A 19,943-nucleotide genomic window follows, 5' to 3' on the forward strand; every position below is an offset into this window, starting at 1 on the left:
CAATCTTCTCTTACCCCCTTTGCTGCTTCTGTTTTCTGCTTACATGTACCTAGAAAAACTTAGGGGGGAAATAAAGATCTCTTTGATCCCTCTGTTTCCCGGCAGTACTTCCTTGGCAATACACCGGCATTTCAGAAGGTAAAGTTAAGGTGGGTAGTGCCAAACCTATATGGCAGCTGCCTATTGCTGTGCCCCCTTGTTGAGCTGTGGATGATTGCGTACTGCCAAAAATCATACCCAGTGCTGTGAGAAGGAACATTTCTACTGTGGGGCAAGACATGAGTCCACCTAAAATGGTACAAATAAAGGGATCACTGCAACCAGTTTGTCTGGACTTCCCTTTTTGTTATGAAAGATTCTCATTTTGCTGCTTTCCCTCCATGTTTATCTATGGGACCCCCCACCAAATGTTTTGCATTTGTTTTGAGCGTGTCCTGACATTTGAAGGTAAGTAAAGATTATTTTTGCTTTACTTGCTTTGCTTAGCTCTTCTATTCTGGGGCCACTTACCAGACTCTATGCCACAGGTCTATGGTATCTGGCTATCAACCTGTGGGACATTGTTGCAGCTAACCAGCATTTCCACAAGCAAAGTGCCAGCAAAGCCCTGCTCCTTTGTCTACTGAAGCCTTTATCAGTACTTGACACCCTGCTCGAGGATCCTGTGCTTGGAAGCTTTCTGAAGTGTCCCAGAACATCATTTTGACTAGCCAGCTCCTTCCTGGGCTACCTCACTGCATAGATCACCATCCCAAGTTCTGACGTGGGACTTCCCAGATATTCATCCTTTAAGACAAGAGAACGGCCTCTGTAGTTCAAGCACTCCATCATGAAGAGGGGTGTTGTAGGACCTGCTTCTTTCACTCTGCCAGGAGGGTAGTCCCCTGCTACCTGATCAGTGTCCATCCTGGTCTCCTGTCTGTTTTGTGTCCTTCCTGGTGTCCTGCCTGTTTTGTGACCTGGGGCATCTCTAAAGCTGTCTGCATTGTGGTGGACTGCTTCTCGTTACAGTCGACCAGCTGTCCAGTCACAGGAATCGTCTTGACAGAAGGGAACTGCTGATTAGCAGGACCTAAATCTTGATGCTGGAAGTTACCTCTGCTCCAGCGGCACAAAGTAAGTGGTCTCAGCCGATTCAGAAGTAGTTTCTGAGAGAATCTGAGCGCAGGGGTGACATTTACATAGCTTTTCTACCCCCACCCACTCCTTTCATAGGGTTTTATGGGTGCAAATTTCTAACTCTACCTCTCCCTTGCTTGGTTGTGGTTGGTGTAGTTCTGGTGTAGTTAGGGTCTCCCCTGCGTTTCCCCTAAGGTAGTGTAATTTTGAGAGCACTGCTTAAAGACTTTGATTTCTTCATAACTTCCAGGTACATTACACCTACATGTTGGCTTTGCCACCATGTGTTCTGCCTTCTTAAGACTCCTCCCGAGACAGGACTAACTTTGGGACTTGTGACTTATGGGGCAGTAAGCCCCATCTCATTTACCAGGGAAGGACCTTCTAAGCGATGGGGTCTTATTCTTTTATAAGGCAAGGTAATATTATTTGACTGGTCCTTAATGACTTGATTCTTACTGATTTATGACTATTTACCTTTGTTTCATTGTTAATTTTACTGTATTATACTTTTCTAGTGATCAAACCATCTAAACAAAGTAAAGTGTTGATGCTCTTTAGCCAGGCCACCGGATGGTGAAAATATATATTGTAGTGTTTTAGGAGTTTTAGCTACCCCTGAATTTCCTTGCAAAGAGTTTCTTTCAAAACTTACTGTATTGGTATGCATCCTTTCAAACTTGAATTATTAAGGGTGCTTTGTGTTTGCTTAACTAAACCCTTCACCACCCCCACACCCAGTATAAGCTTTGCTGCTCATTCACACTGCCTCGATTGTTTGGCTAGACATTAGTGTCTTTTCCTGGTCACAAGAATAGAGTGGCCTCTCAGAATCTACCCACAGGGTTGATTCTGAAAATCCATCTTAACTGTCTGTGGAAAAAATACCCTTACCCCAAAAAGAATGGGAAAACAAGGGTTCCCTGCACTACTGTCCTTAAGGGAAGTAGTAGTGCTATACTAGACTTAATTGAGGGACAACATCCCCATCCACTGGTAGCCTTAGAGTCATATCAAGTGACTCTAAAACTAAGTAAGTTGCACGTATCGTGGAGAAGACTCCTTTTAAATTATGCCTCTCTTGCAACCGAATGTTTCCTTCTCTCGGGACACCAGGAAAGTTGGTGCAGGGCATGTAAGCTTTTTTGGCCAAAAACCCTTAAGGACTGATGGTCAAAGCCCACAGGTTTTGGGAAGAGATGTCACAAAGTCGAGGCTGCAGCGAGAACCTGTTCTGCACCCATGTGAAGTGAGGAGCTGTGCTAGCCTTGCCTGCCCATCATGGAGGGCCATTGTTGACAGCGAGAACTGGTGTCGGCGAGTCTAGTTGATTTTAGAAGACTTGGGCTGGTGAGTGTCCCCGAGATGGCAGCCTGGACATTGGTGGTAGTACAGGCCTTGAGGCCTTGCGCTGGTACGGGGAACCATGGTGAAATATTTTTTTGTGTCGTCCTGGTCTGGAATCCTGGCTGTTCTAGCCCTAGACTGAGAAGTGATTCAAGAACCAGAGGCTTCTGAGAAAATGTGGTACTTGCTTGGTGTTGAAGCGGCCAGAATGTGCTCTCCATCATGTGGAGATCTGATTGGAGATTGGAATAGTGCTGGCCACGCAAACCCCTCCAGGAGGCCCTTTTGCAACAGGGACCGGTGGTGAGCTTGCCGATGTATTGGTTTGTGCTAAGACTTGACTGAAGAAGACAGAAAACAAATGAGGGAGCACAGCCAGTTAGGTTTCTGGCCTTGAGTGTTTGGGGTGGAGTTGGAGCCTTTTTTGTCAGCGACACAAGGTAAAGCAGAGTGCTCCCGATTTAAGCTTAGCCTGGAAGTCTCAGGCTGGCATCCAGTGACTGAGGCTGCTGTAGTGGAATATGCTTGAGCGCTGTTCATTTTGGAACTGGAGGTTTTTGATTTTGTTTGGAGAGAAGAATGAAGCCCCAGGATGTTACTTTTCCACAGATCTCCTTTGATGACCGGGTGGCAGGAGGAGACTCATCCTCTGGTGGATCACGCTCACATAACCGGAATTAGTGGGGAGCCCACAGAGCTTCTCACATAATATGTAGTGACAGTGTATGTTGTGGGTCAATCGCCTGATTTGGGGGCCTGATCTGGAATCTTAATAAGAAAACATTCTTGTGCATTCTATGTGGTGGTGAGGTCAGAGACTCTGGAAGAGACAATAGTGTCTGTAATTAAAGCGACTCCAGTGCACATGTGTATTTCTCCATATCTGATGATGGGTAAATCCCATTAATAATTAGCAGAAGCTTTTGTGGCTGGGATTAGATCCCTTTTGAAGGTAATCTCAGCTAAGGTGATGAGTTTGAGGGACGTTCTAGTAGGAACAATAGTAGGCTCCTTCGTATTGTAAAGTCTACTGCAATGTTGAATGTTTAATTATTTGTTGAAAAAATGATGGAAAATATGTTTGACTGGGATACATTCTCCCTGGTTTTTTATTGTGGAGAGAGCCACCAAGCATTCGCGCAAAGACTTGGGCCAGATGCTCCTCCCCAGAGCAATTATCATCAGGATTCTTAACTACCGGGACAGAAACTAAATTGTTCTGCATGAAGTATGCAAGAAGGGTAGACTTGGATATCAGGACATTACTATATATGTTTTTCAGATTTCCGGAACGCTGTTCAGTCTGCTCGCAAATCCTTTGTAGGGGTGAAACTAAACATGATATGGCATTTATAACAATTTACAAGTGTTTCAAGGCATGAGCTACTTCAGTATTCCATGTTGGGAAAGCTTTTTGTTTTGCTGCTTTCTCTCGTAGACTTCTATGGGACACCTTTCTTTTTGCTTTCTTTTGACTCCTGCTCTGACTTTCTGGTCCTTTGCTTTGGGCTACTTTTTATGGGAGACTAATCTGTGCATAAGACTCAGTGCTGAAACTGTCCCTCTTTATGGATTTCCTGTATTTTTACAACTGCACACATCAACCTAAAGGAGGAGTTTGGATACTTTGTATCATTGTATCTCTTTGTTTTTGGGTTTGGGTTACAAATATAATGTATCCTGGTTGGGCTTGTCGTCCGAGGATATTTTCCTACCCTGTTTTGAGCTTACTGGTGCACTTTTGCAATTGCCACAAATGGCCATTAAGAGTGGCTAGCACTCTACGATGGCCGTGCCATGAGCCTTTTGCCTGTCCCTTGGCCATATGGTCATTTGGCTTTCTTCCTGCCCTCTCAGGGCCAGAATTGCCTTCCATGGAATGCCCTTTCCCAAGGCTAAGGGGTGGTCTATGTGTATGGTCCGATGTGGGGTCTGGGACTGTTTAGTCCACATCCTGGTAACTGAATGCCTTTTGCTGCCTACATTGTGTGGCCAGTGGCTATCCATGAATGGATAGCCACTGACAGTTTGAATGGTGCCGTTCCTTACTATTTGTGGACCTGGGCTAGCTTCCAATTCAAATGCTGGATAAAAGGACTCCTACAGCCATTCCACAGATCATCGTTGGAGCCAAGACCCTTATGAAGAAGTGCAGCCTGCTGACGACCCGAGCAGGACTGCTCCTGAAGCCGACTAGCACCAACTCCTGTGAAGCCCTGCTCCTCTGCTCCTGCCTAATCCCAAGAAGACCCTCATCAGTGCTTTAACCCCTGGACTGGTGTGGGGCAAAATTCTAAACTCCCCGCCCCATCTTAAGGATTCGTGCCTTCTGAGCCTTCGGGCGTGCCCCTGGACCAATCACCGGACTGCCTAGCCTTCTCCTGGGCTACCTCGCTGATGCCATCGCCGTTTCGAGTGCAACCTTGGAACTTGGAGGATCTTCAGCTTATACTACCTGCTCTCGCATTTTGTTTGCCCATTGAAGATCACCTGTCACTGCCTGATCATGGTGTCTCCTGTTGCAATCAGTCTTTTTCACTCCCTGGAGGTGTCCTCAGGTTGCTTGCTCCACAGAAGTCTTCATCTTTACTTCGCAAGGGTGCTCAGCTGGAAGCTGCCTTTAACCAAGATTCAAGTAGCACGACTGTCCTAAACAAAACACTGCATCCAAAAGTGACCTCTGCACCCGCAACCACTGGGCCTCCATCAATTGGACCAAGAACAGAAGATTGTGTCCCTAATGGATTCCAGAACCTCAGCAGGGGAGAAATCTGACTCAGCAAAGTTAGCATACGGTTTTCCTTTTCCCTGCCATCCTCCATAGGGTTGTATGGCATAAAGCCCTGTCCCTATCTCTTTCCTGACATATGTTGCTGCTAACCTGGTCAATGATGCCTTCCGAGGTATCTCCTAGTGTAGTGGGATTGAGAGTTACTTACCTGAATGTACATTTTGGCAGTCTGAGTCGCAACCACTGGCATCGTCCAATCACATAGTAAACCTACCTACAAAGTAAGACTTTGGAACTGGTGACTGTAGGGCACAAGGCCCCCAAAACAACTTAGGGATGGACTTGCAAAGTGCTAGGGATATGTTTTATCATTGCTCTGAAGTGTTTCAACTGAATTTCATACATTTGAGTAATTACCTGTATTACACTAGGCTTTTAATCTTCTCCTAAGGAAGGGGAAATGTATGCATCTGTTTTACAGTAAGTGTTTGACAATATTTGCCTTTAGGTTTCATTTGCTTATTGCAAAATTTTAAAGGCCTAATAATGAATTGTATATTTTTGTACTTACCGGTCTAACTGGAATTCTTGGTGGTGTTTTGTGTGGACTCATTGAAGCCCTAGACCACTCTCACACCCCTGATAGTCTAAGCCTTACCGCTCTTCTCCATACCTTGATTGGATTTGGTTAGACTTTAGTGTCTTTCCTGTTCACCATAATAGGCTAGCCTTCCTGTTCAACGTAATAGGCTGGCCTCCCAAAATCAACCCGCTAATAATGTCACTGTCTGGATGACATTATGTTCATGAAGAATCTGGATAAGAAATTAAACACAATTTTTTGTGATATTAATTAGTTTGAGAATGACTCTGGCTTAAGTATAAACGGGTCGAAATCAGAACGGTTTCCATTGACATTGGGGACTTTTCCCTAGGATGATCCCTCTGATTTTAGGTGGAGACAATAACAGAATAAATATCTAGATGATGTGGTAGCTAGAGATAGGAACTTTCTTCTCAATCCAAAGTATGACCCAGTTACGGACCAAGTTAAATTTGCAATGGCAGAATCTCTTTCTTGTAGATGGTAGTCTTACCTAAGTCCTGTTCATTAATATTCCCAAATGTCTACCAGAGTCATTAATTCATTAAAAGGTGGCAAATTCTGTGTACACAATTTGTATAGGCTGGAAAAACTGCTAGTGTCAAATGTGAACTGTTGGCTACTTCATTGGAAAAGTCGGGTTTGGAAGCTCTGGATGTGTAGTAATGCAATCTGCTAGCTTAAGCTAGTTATTTGTCATACTGGTACACTGATGCTTCAATCCTACCCATGTCAATTTTGAAAGAGTGATCTCTGCCCTGTCACGTTTCTCCTCTGTAATTATTTCTGAGGTGACCCGCAGAAGTGTTCAGATCAGTGCTGAAAGTGTACGCATAGAGCATGGGTACAACTAGCATTGTAGATTTCTTATGAAGGGTTATATTCGCCACTACTTACCCTCAGCCGTATTCCGGGTATTCCTCTGATGGGGGTGGGGGGGGCGTTTTATTGAACTGGTTGAGAGCCAACAATTAATTTTATTTGTAGACTTATTCCCAGTGGGGTACTTTCCTAAATGCAGCTATTCATGATTTAGGTGGGCACTCTCAAATTGATGAATTTATATAATCCAGATTGCGTAATATGTTAAGATGGTTGTTCCTTCTTTTCCAAGGGACTAAAACATGTCCTCCTATAGCCAAAATGATTAAGGGACAAAAGCGAGGGACGTCTCGTCAAAATGCTATATCACAGTATTGGGGGAGGTTCTGAGGAGCTGTTTGAAAGATCCTGGGATATATGGAAGAACAAGTTGAAGGCTCCAACCTCTGAACAACAGTGGAAATATGAGGCCTGACCAAATTGGTCTCTGAACTACACACTAAAATGGATTCATTTTAAATATATATTCATCAAATGTACTTTACTCCCAGATGTCTTCATAAAATATATCCTAAAAAGTCAGACTGTTGCTTGAGATGCAGGGTTCAAGATGCTGGATCTCTTCATTTAGGATAGGAATGCGTGATAACTGCTGACTTCTGGGATTTTTCGACGCTGCTACAAAATTGATTAGGAGTCATATTGAGGCCTCTGCTTTGATGTGTCTTTTAGAGTGGAGGAGAAACACTCTTGCTAGAGTTGGGACATAGTGGGGACTTTGATGGCCCTGGCGAAATAGCGTGCTGCAAAAACATGGATGAAGTGGTTGAAGGGTCCTGCATCACCAGGGAAGGGATGGTTAAGACATTGCAATACATTTTGATCGTGGTATACAATTCTGTAATCATTACCACCAACAAATAAGCCTAGGGATATCTGGGCCCTTTATAAGCTATTTCTTTTACAGGGTAGCACTTAATTAGACAGCCAGAATTTCACTTTATCCTGTTGCAGTGGGACCCAATATTTATGGATTTATGTATCCCACGATAGAATATTTGCCTCTAGACACCTAATAGACAGGAAATGATTGAACTGCTGTGGGTTTCATATTTGAGTAAGATCTGAGTTGTGGTTTGAAGATATTGTGTTGTATTAGTATGGCACTTCACTGTATGTTTGTATACATTGTTATGTGTATACATTTGAATAAAAAGGTTATATAATATAAGTGTTTGTAGTACATACTATTTTTAAGGTTTACCTGCATTGTTTAGCCCTAATAAATGTAGCATTTGTATACAACAGTGTGGATCTCTAATACTTTGCTCTCTTTGTGTTGGTAATTGTACCTACAAACCAAACCCCTGGTCGCCTAAGTCTGCCTTACTGCCCAGCCTACGCTACACAGAGGGAGTTTACGATCAAGCATGAAAAGCCCTTTCTTATCCAATACGTTGGCCTCTCAGGACCCCCAGGCTGGTAGTTCTGAAATTCCCTCCTAATTCACCCAAATAAGAATGACTTGTTAGGCCCTTGCCACAGCTCAAAATAAGTCTATGGCATTTGTTTGGAGTTCGATACCCTAATCTATGTGTACAAAGCAAGTCAAGCTAAGGTGGGAGGAATGCTGATTTATGAGATTGTAATCTGGGGCGATGAACATGGCACAGAAAAGACAGCGACTTTTGAGTGTAAAATGTGGCAAGATTGTCTGCGACGGAAGGTCAAATTGTGAAATTGGAAATTGATGGTAGCCTTCACTTTGATTGAATACCAAATGAATTAGGCACCCAAGCATTTTGCCATAAAGTACATACTAGCGCAGAGGGTAATCTTGTAGACAAAAGCTACAGTATGTTTGGGATAGAAGAACATTCCTCCAAAATGCAATTTGCTGTGGGCACAAAAAGGAAAGCTGGTGGGCCTAAGGGGTTTATTTGATGACATGAACTCATTCAAATCAAAGAGCCTCACAGAAGAAAATCAAAGGCAATACTGCAATACTGAAACAATTAGCAAGAGAGCAGGTTAAGTCGTTTCCTCATTACCATATAAGGAGATGTTCTACTTAGATGGCCACCAACTTGCCTAGCTGGCTACGCTGATCACAAGAGAAAATCTGAGGCACTTCATGTGTGGAAGGTCCAACCTGCTTCTGGTAGCATAGATCAGAAAGAGGTGGTAAAAACAACTAAGACACGACATGTGAATTAAAGAGAAGGAGATCCTTGCAGCTCCTGCCTCTGCTATGCCCAAGATACTAGATTGGAAGAACAACAATAAAGACAATCCTGAAAGCCTGGATCACAAGATCCAGAACGTAATGTGATTCCTGTTAATGGACCAGAATCCCAACACAGCATTTTGGGTAGTCAGGTTTATATGAGGCGTACGGTCTATGCAGGCACAAGATAGCCTATAATCTCAGGGGGAGTATATGGGGCATGCTAATTCCTCCCCTTGCCAGTCACCTGTTTTTAAGGCATTGGTTAAGCATGTTTGCATATGTAGCCTCTTATATTTATCTATTTTTGAATTTTGACACAAAAGCTTGGCACCAAAAGGGTTTTAATGAAATTGAATTTGGACTGGTATTTCCATATCAAGGCTGCTACGTCACAGACGGGGGAATGACTAAAACTCAAAACCCTCTTGGGCAACTGTAGTTTCATTTGGCAAGGTTGCGGTCCTGCTGCCATTGAGAAAGGGTTGATTTAGTATCATGCAGTTCTTAATAACTTGTAAATGATTTTGGAGGGTAGAGGATCTAATCTCACCCAGCTCCATTCACCATTTCAAAGTTTGCCTTGTGCATGCAATGCCTATAGTGGTGAATTTTATTTTCCTGCTAAAACATCCTGTGGAACAAAATGCAAGAAGCTTGCTTTTGCCCTCCCAGTCACACAAGTTCAATGGCTTTGAAAGGTTTAAGAATAGATAGTTGTATAATCATTTGCAGGATCATTATCCCGTCTTATCAGTTTAATGGGAAGAAGCTCAGCTCAGACAGGGGACCTCAGATTTCAGCCAATGGAAAGTAATGAACACAAACTTGATTTGATCCAAATTGTGCTCATAATCATTGGACAACCTGAGCTGCAACCACCACCACCTAATTTTTGGGGAACATTTTGCTGCATGTTAATGCAGTCATGACCTCGAGACCTTTGTGTGAATGGCGCAATGTAAGGAATAGATGGATATGTATATATAGATGGATGGATGGATATATATAGATGGATGGCTATATGGATGGATGCTAGGGGTTGGCTGATGGCCTAAACTGCTGCACAAGGGGTTACATCTGAGGAATAGGATGATAACCTTATTACAAAATTGTCTGTAAGCATGTTTACAATTGGGTATCATCTGAGACTTATTGGTAGTGCCCAATGTGACTAGCTAGGTACAGAAACCTACATTTCACAAATAGCGTGAGGATGGTGGTGATAACCCCTTCAGGGATTCCATGGGTATCTAAAGAAAAATCTCCACCAATTGGCAGTATACCATGCAAGTGGCTAATGTGTTACTACCCCTTAAGTGGGTATAATTTCTGTAAGCACAGTTACAGAAACCTCTGTAGGATCCTAGCTGGGATTTTCTTTTGCTGTGTATGCATGTCAATAGGTAATTCTATCTCATGTATTGTTCACTGCTTGGCATATAATTTCTGCCCTGTGACATGCAATGTATCTGCTGGATATCCTATGACAGATGTTATTCCTCTCTATCTCTCTTCCTCAACACCCAATAGGAGTTATGGTGAGCACACCGTCTTTCAGTGGTGAGGATTCCTTCATCTCCTACCCACCCCTCACCAACATTCAATATGACCTACGTGTGGATATGGAGTTCAAGCCCCTTTCACCCAATGGGCTGCTTTTCTATAGTGGTGGAAAGCCTGCACCTGTGGAGGATTTCATATCTCTGGCGATGGTCAATGGACACCTCGAGTTCCGATATGAACTTGGATCTGGTAAGAACATTATGATCTTTAAAACATTGGGATCTGCACTGAATTAGCTTGCAGAACGTTTGTACCTAGGTAAGTAAGGCAGCAATAGATAGTTGCTGAGCAGGGGTCTGCAAACTGCATCTCTCCAGGTGTTTTGGACCAGGACTCCTATGATCCCTCCATTAACTGGGCTGACCGTGTCTGATGGGAGCTGTAGTTAAAATCATCTGGAGATATAAAGGTTGCAGGCCCCTGTTGTAGAATGTCTGTTCTTTAAATTAAAATGAAATGCAGTCAAAGTCCTCGATGGGGACTCCTTTGGGTCTCTTCAACATTACGGCAGTTGATTATAATGGAAATGACAGCTGAATGTCAGTTTACACTGAAATTATTTCGGAGTTGTTTGTGTTCCTACTGATGATTTATCAAGTCTGGTACTGCTTTTAAATTGATTCAAATTCATGCAAATGGTGTTGCCATATGTAGCATAGTTGACGGTTTGACAAGGAGTGTACATATCTGATTGCAGACTCACAAAGCAAGGTCTAGGACAGAAGCAGATAGATGTGAAACCTCATGCGCACTGGAATTAAACCAACACCTGCGCAGCACTTTCAACAAAGTTCATATTTTTCAAGCACTGGAAACAGGTGGTCTTGATATTCAACTGAGGCTTATCCTAACCATTCAAGTAGGGAATGAGGAGAACTTAGGGTGTGGGAGGGATGCTCTGTCATTCCATACTACTTACCCAATGTGAAACTTTGTTTTATATCCTTTGATTTATATCCTTGCTGAAATCTGTGGAAATCTAGGAAATGTCAAACTATACACGAGTAGCTGGCTTGGATTCACAGCTTGGCTATTATCCTGTTTTCTTCACTTCCTTTTATAGGTCAGGCTATTCTCCGCAGTGCTGAACCCCTGATCCTTGGTCACTGGCACAAGATCACTGCAGAACGAATGAACAAAGACGGGGCCTTGCATGTGGACACCAACAAGTTGGTGAAGCGGTCCTCTCCAGGGAAAAGCGAGGGTCTCAATTTATACACCTCCATGTACCTTGGTGGTGTAGACCAATCAATCACAGTACCCGCAGCTGCTAACATCAGCGACCGATTCCAAGGATGTATTGGGGAGGTTAGTCTAAACTCCATAATAAGATATGCTGATATGATGTTTAAAATCCACAAGGTTGCATGTGTATATTGGTTGAATGACTGCAATAACCTTTTTACCTGCACATACAATTCTGCTTCTGATGGTAATGTATTTTAGTAATATACCCTTAGTTTGCACCATTAACACTGGCATTGGCAAATATTACAGGGGTTAATTTGAAATGTTATCGTTTTGTTGCTACCCTTTCAATGCTTTGTGCAGATTATGAATTTTTTCCTGTTTTACTGGTTACAAGAAACGAGTTGCACCTTAATATGTTGAACCTTGTTCTCATCCTTCTTGGAAAAGACCCAGCCCCTTTAGTTTGGGCCTGCATTCTGCGTTGTCTGCTAGTAAAAATGTCATCCTGAATTGTAGTTGCTCTTCTCCCACAACTTGTGCCATGGTAGAGAGTGGTTCCTTCTTTACTAATCTAATTCATACAAGACCTTTATGACTTTCAGCCTATCTATTGTGCTACAGGCACGGGCATCACCCTGCCTTGTCTTTATTTAATGACACTTGTACAATAGATAACGCAAATAGGCACCATTGTGGTTTAACAGTGTGTTGCAAGGCCTCCACAATGTAGGCGATAGTCCACCTTTTTTCCTGTTCCCTGTTGCAAAGAGACACTTGGAATTACTTTTTCTGATGTGTGGCACATTATAGATTTCATTTTGGGGAATTTGTAAACATTTGACACTCCAGTCCAGGAAGCATTTTGCTCTGCGTTTCTCCCTCCCCGACTTCAATCTTCAGGATACTGTTATGAAATTTGGTGGTGTAAAATTGTTGCATTAAATCACTGCTTCCATCTATAGGTGTCTGTAAATGGGAAGAAGGTGGATATTTCCTACAGTTTCCTGAACAGTCATGGAATCTCCCAATGCTTTAACCGTTCACCTTGCGACCGTATGCCCTGCCTGCATGGTGGCCGCTGCACGCCAGCTGGAGAGTATGAGTTCCAGTGCCTTTGCCTGGATGGCTATAAAGGTGAGTGCAACGAAAGAAACTCAGGTACACCAGAACATCTAGCAGGAAAATCGTGCCAAATATATACTGTGACGATTCACCAGGCATTGTCACTTCTCCCAATGGAGAGCCTTTTCCCATGAGGTGGGGAGGTGCAGCCACTCCCCAATAGTCAACCTAGGGGTGGTTTAATGCGGGAGGACCTCATGGGGATGGACTCTCCTGCTGGGGATAAGGACAACCACCTTGGGTACAACCCATTGTATAAAATGACACCCGCACATGCTTTAGCCCTCCCCTCTATTTCAAACCACCATATTGAAACTAAATCATTGTATTTCTGTAGGGCCAGGGGTACAACTAAGACAAAGTACAGGACCAAGAAGAGCACAGAAAACATGAAGTTTACTGACTGTCCTAGTACTGAAACAAGGTAGCTCACAGGAAGCATGGGAAGGCCCAGGAGCCATTGACAACAGGTGTTACGTTGGGGCGGATGAGCCCCATAAAATAGAAAGAGAAGATCTCTGCCTTCGTCTTCCCTCCGCGTACGAGAACCCGGGAGTTTCGAAGTCTGCGATGGGTCCTGTGTCAGGAGGTCTGAGCCCAGCGGGAATCATGCGACGCAGTGGCACAACCTCCAGGAGGAGGTGGACTGCATGGTCCTCGAACAATGCCGAGACGGCAAGAAGCCACAACACGCAGTTGCTACCGAAGCAGTGACGAGACAGACAGCTGCAGGAAGTGGGAAGGAGACTGACCCCAGTCACCGGAGAGACCGGTGCTGTGTGAGCCAGTCCCAGAAGATAACGGGAAGCATGGGTGGGCCGGTAGGGACATGGTGGAAAGAAAGAGGTCTATGTTTCATGTTGGGGCAAGCCTGAAGTCTAGTAGCGGTCCATCAAGGGTCTGGGACCCCAACAGAAGGAAAGAGTGCATCCGAGGAAACCTTCCTTGCAACAGTGTCAGAGAGGAGCCCACTGCTCACCAGAGAAGAGTCTGGGACCCAAACAGAAGGAAAGAGTGTATCAGAGGAAATGTTCCTCATACCAGTGGTGGAGGTAATCCCACTAACCACCAGAAAAGGGTCTGGCATGCTGATAAAAGTAGGACTTGGGACTTTGTAGATCCATTGAAAGAATACTGAGATAAAACCCAAGTTGTAAAAGAACTCTCAAACACCACGAGAAAGGGAGTCATTCTACTGGTGAGAAAACTGAATCCTTTCAAGTATGCTGAAGAGACGCCAGGGGAAGGGAGTCCTTTCCCCTGGCCTTGTTGCAAACTGTATTGGAAAGTGGAGACCAGTACCAGGAGAAATTAGCTATTCGCCTGGTCCAGAAGGTTGACTGTGCAAAGTGCTGGAAGTACCAGCCAGGGGAAGGGAGTCAATCTCCTGGAGAAGGAACTTTCTCTTGGGTGTTATCAGTCTATAGTTGTAGTATAAGGTATAAAAGTAGGTTGTGACACAGGATGACAGACTTTCATTTGGACGGACATTCTGACAAATCCTTTAGTATTAGTTTGAGGCTCCAGCAGATCAGAATATCTGAGTGGGCATAACATCTTGAAGAAGGCTCGTTAAAGCATAATGGTAATTTATAGTTGATTAGCCTGTGCAAAATGATAATGGCATACCTTGAGCCATCCAGCATTGGATGTTGGTGGCTGAACCTGCCTATGTTACAGAACTCTCCAGCTTTCAAAGTAACATGCTAAAGATTAATTTGCTAATTACTAGAGCTTTGTTACTATATTGCTACTCCAGTTCCACTAAGGTAACAGGTCTAGTTAAAAAGTCTACCATTACCATGGGCCTTTGTAATCTAGAATTGACTGGTTTTATCCCCCCCCCACCAAGCCCTTAATCTCTGAACTATGGACGTAGAATCCTCTGTTTCCTACTGTTGCATCTCAGTTTGGCTATTTTCAAAAGATCCTAATTGTGAAGTGTGTTTTAATAAAGTTTGAGCAGTGAGTTCTGTTGCATGAGAGAGTTGGGTGGCCAGATATATAATGCAAAGCAGTGTAGTATGTGATCCAGGTATAAGGTCAGAAAGTGGGAAAAACTGATTGCTGGGCAACCTAAACATTACTACACACTATCCCCTCTAAACCACATGCATACTATGTTATTAAAAGTGTGTTTGAGGTATTGCTTGAACCAATTTGAAGCCTTATGACAGTCCTGTATGGCTCATTGAATATGCTTTGGTACTGCCCTTGGATCTCCCATCGCCGGCAGTGGATACCAGAGTGAAGGTGTTTGAGTCACAATAAGCAATATCGAGGCCATGTAGAATTTTCAATTAAGATACAGAAATGCAATACTAGACCATGTAGGTGGAATCCAGTGCAGTCCTGTTAATGTGCGGAGGACTTTTTCTCTACACCACTGATCAACGATTCTGAGACATACTGTATGCAAGGCTATCCCTTCAATGTAGGCCAAAATCTCACTGGTATGTGTGAATGAGCAGCAAGGCTTTACTCTTAGGTAGAAGTGGAGGCTGGTGAGAAGTACAACCCTCTCCCTCATGCGCGCGCACAGATGATATCAACTAATGGACTGTCCACAAAGATGAGAACTGAAAAATATATATCTTCTATTCATTAACAATGTGCATAACGCCAACTAAGCTATAAGGTAAGAAGACTATTATAGAAGAAAAAACAGTTCCGTTTTCCAAAAGACAACAGCAAAAACTTAAACCAAACAATACAGTATTACTTGGCAAGAGGTGGGGGAAAGACAATGGGCCTCATTACGACCCAGGCGGTAAGTTACCGCCTGGGCCGTGACTTTACCACCATGGCGTAAACTACGTTTACGCCATGGTGGTTGGCGGACTTACCGCCCCATTCCGACCTTGGCGGGGCGGTAAGTCCCCAATCCCCATTTACCCTTCCCCATTCCCATTTTTGCCCCATAGGGCATAATGGGAGTGGGGAAGGCGTTAATTACGCCACCGTAAATTACGGTGGCGTAATTAACTCCATGGTCCCTTAGCGCCATGGATTTTAACACCTGCTAAAAGCAGATGTTAAAAGCGCCATGGCGCTAAGGGACCTCGTACTCAGGCGGTAAGGGTCGGCGCTGTTAACGCTGCCGTAAACCCCTTACCGCCTGGGTCGTAATGAGGCCCAATGATTAGAACTGTGACACAGCTTTAGAAAATATAAAGAACACACATACATTTCTGGCTGCTATATGATAGGTTATTTATAATGCGCTTAATACCCAGAGTTTTCTAAGAGCAGACCCGGGGATCGAACCTGTTACTCTCTCATCTTGCTTCCAAGGTGAGCATGTTGCCGCTGAGCTATCCTCCCTATCTTAAAATGTCCAAGTCTTGCCCAGGTTGCAAATGTTCAAAAGAAATTAGAGGTAGGTAACTGATTCCAATTGCTTAGAGAGCTTTAAGTGCATTACGAAAAAGGGCATCTCATGGGATATCATGGGTCAAAGTAATAAGTTGGCATGCGGTCATGGTATTATGCCATGTAACAACTTACAGCTTCCTGTAAGGAAAGAAGGGCAGCCATATATTAGGTCGTTAGAGGGACACTAAAGGATATTGCATTGTACCGGTTCCACCACCAAAGATGAGGAGGAGGGTAGCTGTAAATAAAGGCTTTGAGCTCTATGGAAAGTGATGCGGACAGAGGGGGCCAACAAATGGAGTTTCCACTCTTGCCCCATGTGCCCCCAAGAGAAAGACCAATGTCGAAAGGTAGTTCAGAAGACCTGTGAGGAGACTGCTCACACTATTGGCTACTTCTGAAGAGGCCCATGGGTCATAGGTGCAGAGGGAGATTTACAGCTCAGGATTGGGTCTTGCTGGCGTCTGTGCCAGTCTCCATTTGTAGGCTGATTTATGGCGACTGGAGCAGGACAGCTGGTTCTGAATGGTGGCTGAACACTGTTCAGCAACCCACAAAGAAGGCAAGAAGATGCAGCAGACATTGTGCAGTCTCGGAGTGACCCTGCAAGGTTCTGCCGGCAACAATATTAGGAGAAGCAAATTAACTCCAGCAGACTAATTCTGCCCAACAGCCAAGAGTAGCAACAGAGCCACACAACTGATGTCTGATGATAGTGTCACCTAGCAAGATGAACAGCAATGAAGGCAGCTTGTTGTGGTGCAAGTGGGTGATTCCAATGCCAGAGATGATAATGCAGAGGGGTAGTCACTTTTGTGAGACACCATCCAGGTCTAGAGGGGAGAAAGGCTCTACATTCTTAGCTGTGAAATACTGGGCATCCCGGTGCCAGATTCTCCTCTTTCATCCTTTCGTTTCAACTTGGAGTAGAAAATGGAAGAAGTGAGTTCCAGGGCGTTGCCGAATGGGGATAAGTGACTAGTGTTAGAGAATGCCCATTGTGAGACTCACTCCATATACCTTTTCTTTTATTCTAGCACCCAGAATACATAGCTAAACTACATTGTGTGTAAAAAGTGGCTAATGCATGCACTCTCTTCTAGGTGATCGTTGTGAGACTAAGGTAGATCAGTGCCTGCCTGGTGGCCATTGCTCCAACGGTGGAACTTGCCAAGACCGTCGCTGCCTCTGTCCTCCTGGCTTCTCGGGGATACACTGTGAACAAGGTAAGATTACATACCACTCACATTTATAAAGACGAATAGTAATATTAAAAAGAAATGCAGGAATCTTTGAGCTTGCCTGTGCAATTGTGTGTACCTGTAAATATTAAGCATACTTTTCTGAAGAATGTATTCACTTCCATCCTAATGTACTACTGGTTATTTGATTCTATATTGATTGTGTATGTATTTTCTAGATTAAAGTCCATGCCCAACTGAATGATAGGATTGGACACTGGTTATCCACTGTTTTTCCATTCTAATATCAAGGTGTTTGGTGTCAGAATTTTTGATCAGGCATTGCAATGAAGTTGCATCCCATATCCTATACTGTGTCGCAAATCCACAGTAAAGGATGTTAAGTACCAATGTAGTGAGAAGGGGAATCGCGACTTGGGCTGATCATTTAAATGCCTTGCATTCGCAGCAAGCTGCTTCACCTTTGCTAGTAACATGAATCAACAGAATCTAAAAGTATGCTGAAGTGAACAGAGGCAAATCCAGGGTTAAATTGCAGATGAGGGTGCCCGGACGCTGAAACGGCTCAGCTCAGTGATACCAGGTGAGTAAGACCGAATGTTGTAATACACTATGACAGTTGCTTTTCAGATCAGTGGAACACAAATTGAGGTAAGCAATAACTCTAACTAATTTTAGGATGGCACAAGGCAGACCAAGGTAAGTAAAACCCACAATACACGTATTAAGAATTGCACACAGCCATTCAAGGTAAGTAATGAACCCTATGGATATTCTGAAAATGCTCTAGGCAGTTTCAGAGGAGGCACAACCCAGGGTTACCAGTTTAGATGAGCAGCAGCTAATCAAGGGGAGTACGACCTATATACTTTTTTAAAGGATCTACCAGCGACTTACAGGCATGTATAAACCGAAGACTGTTTTAGATTCTGTATAAAGCAGACCAGGGGAAGCAAAACCCAATATTACACTTTAAGAATAACACATGGTTATTTAAGGTAGGTAAAGCCCAATGTAGATTTATTCTAGATGGGCTATACAGCAGGTCTGGGGAAGCAAAACCCAGTTGGTGAACTTGTGCACTTATATTCTTCAGGAAATAGTTAGGTGAAGCCAACAGGATTACTTTTGGGAAGTGGGGGGGGACCAATTCACAGGTGAGTAAAACAACCTAGTATATACTTTTCTCGAAGGGCAAATCACATTCAAAGTAAGAAAGAACTTTTGTAACTGCTCATTTCAGAGGGACAGTTACCAAACCAACTCTGTTACAAGTAAGTCACTTTTAAACACTTGTTATATTTTTCAGGGCAGAATCCTTTTCTTACCCAGTCCTTACCTAGTCTTTTGCATGAGTTCTCTCAGAGGTAGAAGAGGGACCCTATTCGTCTTTGAGCCAGCTGTAGGCAGGGTGAGATTGGGTTCAGTTGCAGAAAGACAGAGTTCCTGTGGAAGTCTCTTCAAAACAACCAAGTAGTTCACTTTAGAGTTAGCTATGGTCCAGGGACTTCAAAGAAGACATTCCAGCAGTAGTCCTGGGTGAACTGGATGAGAGGACTCCCAATCACATGAAACAGCCCAAGGCTACACAGGAATCACAAAAGGCTTAAGGTGGGGAATACCCCAGCCAACACAATACCTCAGCACAGGAGAAGAGTTTGCAGCAGGATGTCTTCAGTATCTGCAGCCAAAAACCTGCTCAATAAATTCCTTGTCATGAAGACAGGACACTGGAAGGGAATTTGCAGCAAGGATCAATGGGGAAGACTCCAGGCAAGGGTTTCTAACCGCCTGGGTGCAGTTCTGTGGTTTTGACGCCCTTTTCAGAAGCCAGATGAAGAACAAATATCACCGGTCACATTCCCATCACTCTCGGTCCAACACTCTGGTGAGGGGACTTCAGGGATTTGAATCGTGTCTATGGAGAGCCAGGATGAGGCCACCAAATTTCAGATGGATTCAGACTTCAGAAGACCATGCACTGCACAATGGCTCGAGGTTCAAGGGTATTGGGGTAGTGCAGCCCAGCATGGTCGCAGCACACCGTGGGATGGCTCAAAATGCAGGTCTTCTTCAGACTAGTGGGTCTCACCAGCCTCTAGGTAGGAGTCCTCGTGTTCGGGACCCCCAGGTCGATTGGAATGAAGGGTTACAGCAGGCCCTCATTACACAGCAGGCTCTCCGGTCACTGGAAATTGCTACGGTCGTTGTTTCTTCATCTTCCTCTTCCGTTTCAGCTCCAGTGGTGGACTTGTCAGCAGCTTCCAGGTTCAGAGTCTGCATTCTCTCCTTGTGTTTTACAGAAAGGGGCGGTCTGGCAGTCCAATCAGGATGAAAAAAATGGCAAAAAAAGGAGCTCCCCATTGTAGCCCTTCTGTGCATTACCGAGGATGATTTAAAAGTATGTGAGTAATACTACTAAAAGGCCACTAAGGTAAAACCACTGCCACCAGACATTCAAGTAAACTTGCAATTGTAACATAAATGCTACAGGTAAGTAAGCAAGGGGATACATTGTATCCCCCAGCACTCCACGGAAGGTGGTGTGTGCTGGCTCATATAAAAGGTAAAGGGGGGATGAAAATCCCTCTTTACTACTTGGGAACTGTAGGTCACCCGAGTACATGAAAGAGCAAT

General features: G+C 44.0%; 1 protein-coding gene across 7 annotated transcripts in view; it reads left to right on the forward strand.

Moving 5' to 3' along the window:
- Positions 1–19,943, forward strand: part of HSPG2 (heparan sulfate proteoglycan 2) — a 1,237,996-nt gene that overhangs the window by 1,160,803 nt on the left and 57,250 nt on the right. For all 7 annotated transcript variants that reach the window (XM_069610942.1, XM_069610946.1, XM_069610944.1 and 4 more), the window contains 4 exons: positions 10,384–10,605; positions 11,480–11,724; positions 12,570–12,741; positions 17,208–17,330. In XM_069610942.1, the coding sequence (XP_069467043.1) occupies positions 10,384–10,605; positions 11,480–11,724; positions 12,570–12,741; positions 17,208–17,330 (762 nt within the window). The remainder of the gene's footprint in view (positions 1–10,383; positions 10,606–11,479; positions 11,725–12,569; positions 12,742–17,207; positions 17,331–19,943) is intronic.

The sequence above is a fragment of the Ambystoma mexicanum genome, chromosome 8 (assembly GCF_040938575.1).
Source record: "Ambystoma mexicanum isolate Mex_15411 chromosome 8, UKY_AmexF1_1, whole genome shotgun sequence".
Classification (NCBI taxonomy): Eukaryota; Metazoa; Chordata; class Amphibia; order Caudata; family Ambystomatidae; genus Ambystoma; species Ambystoma mexicanum.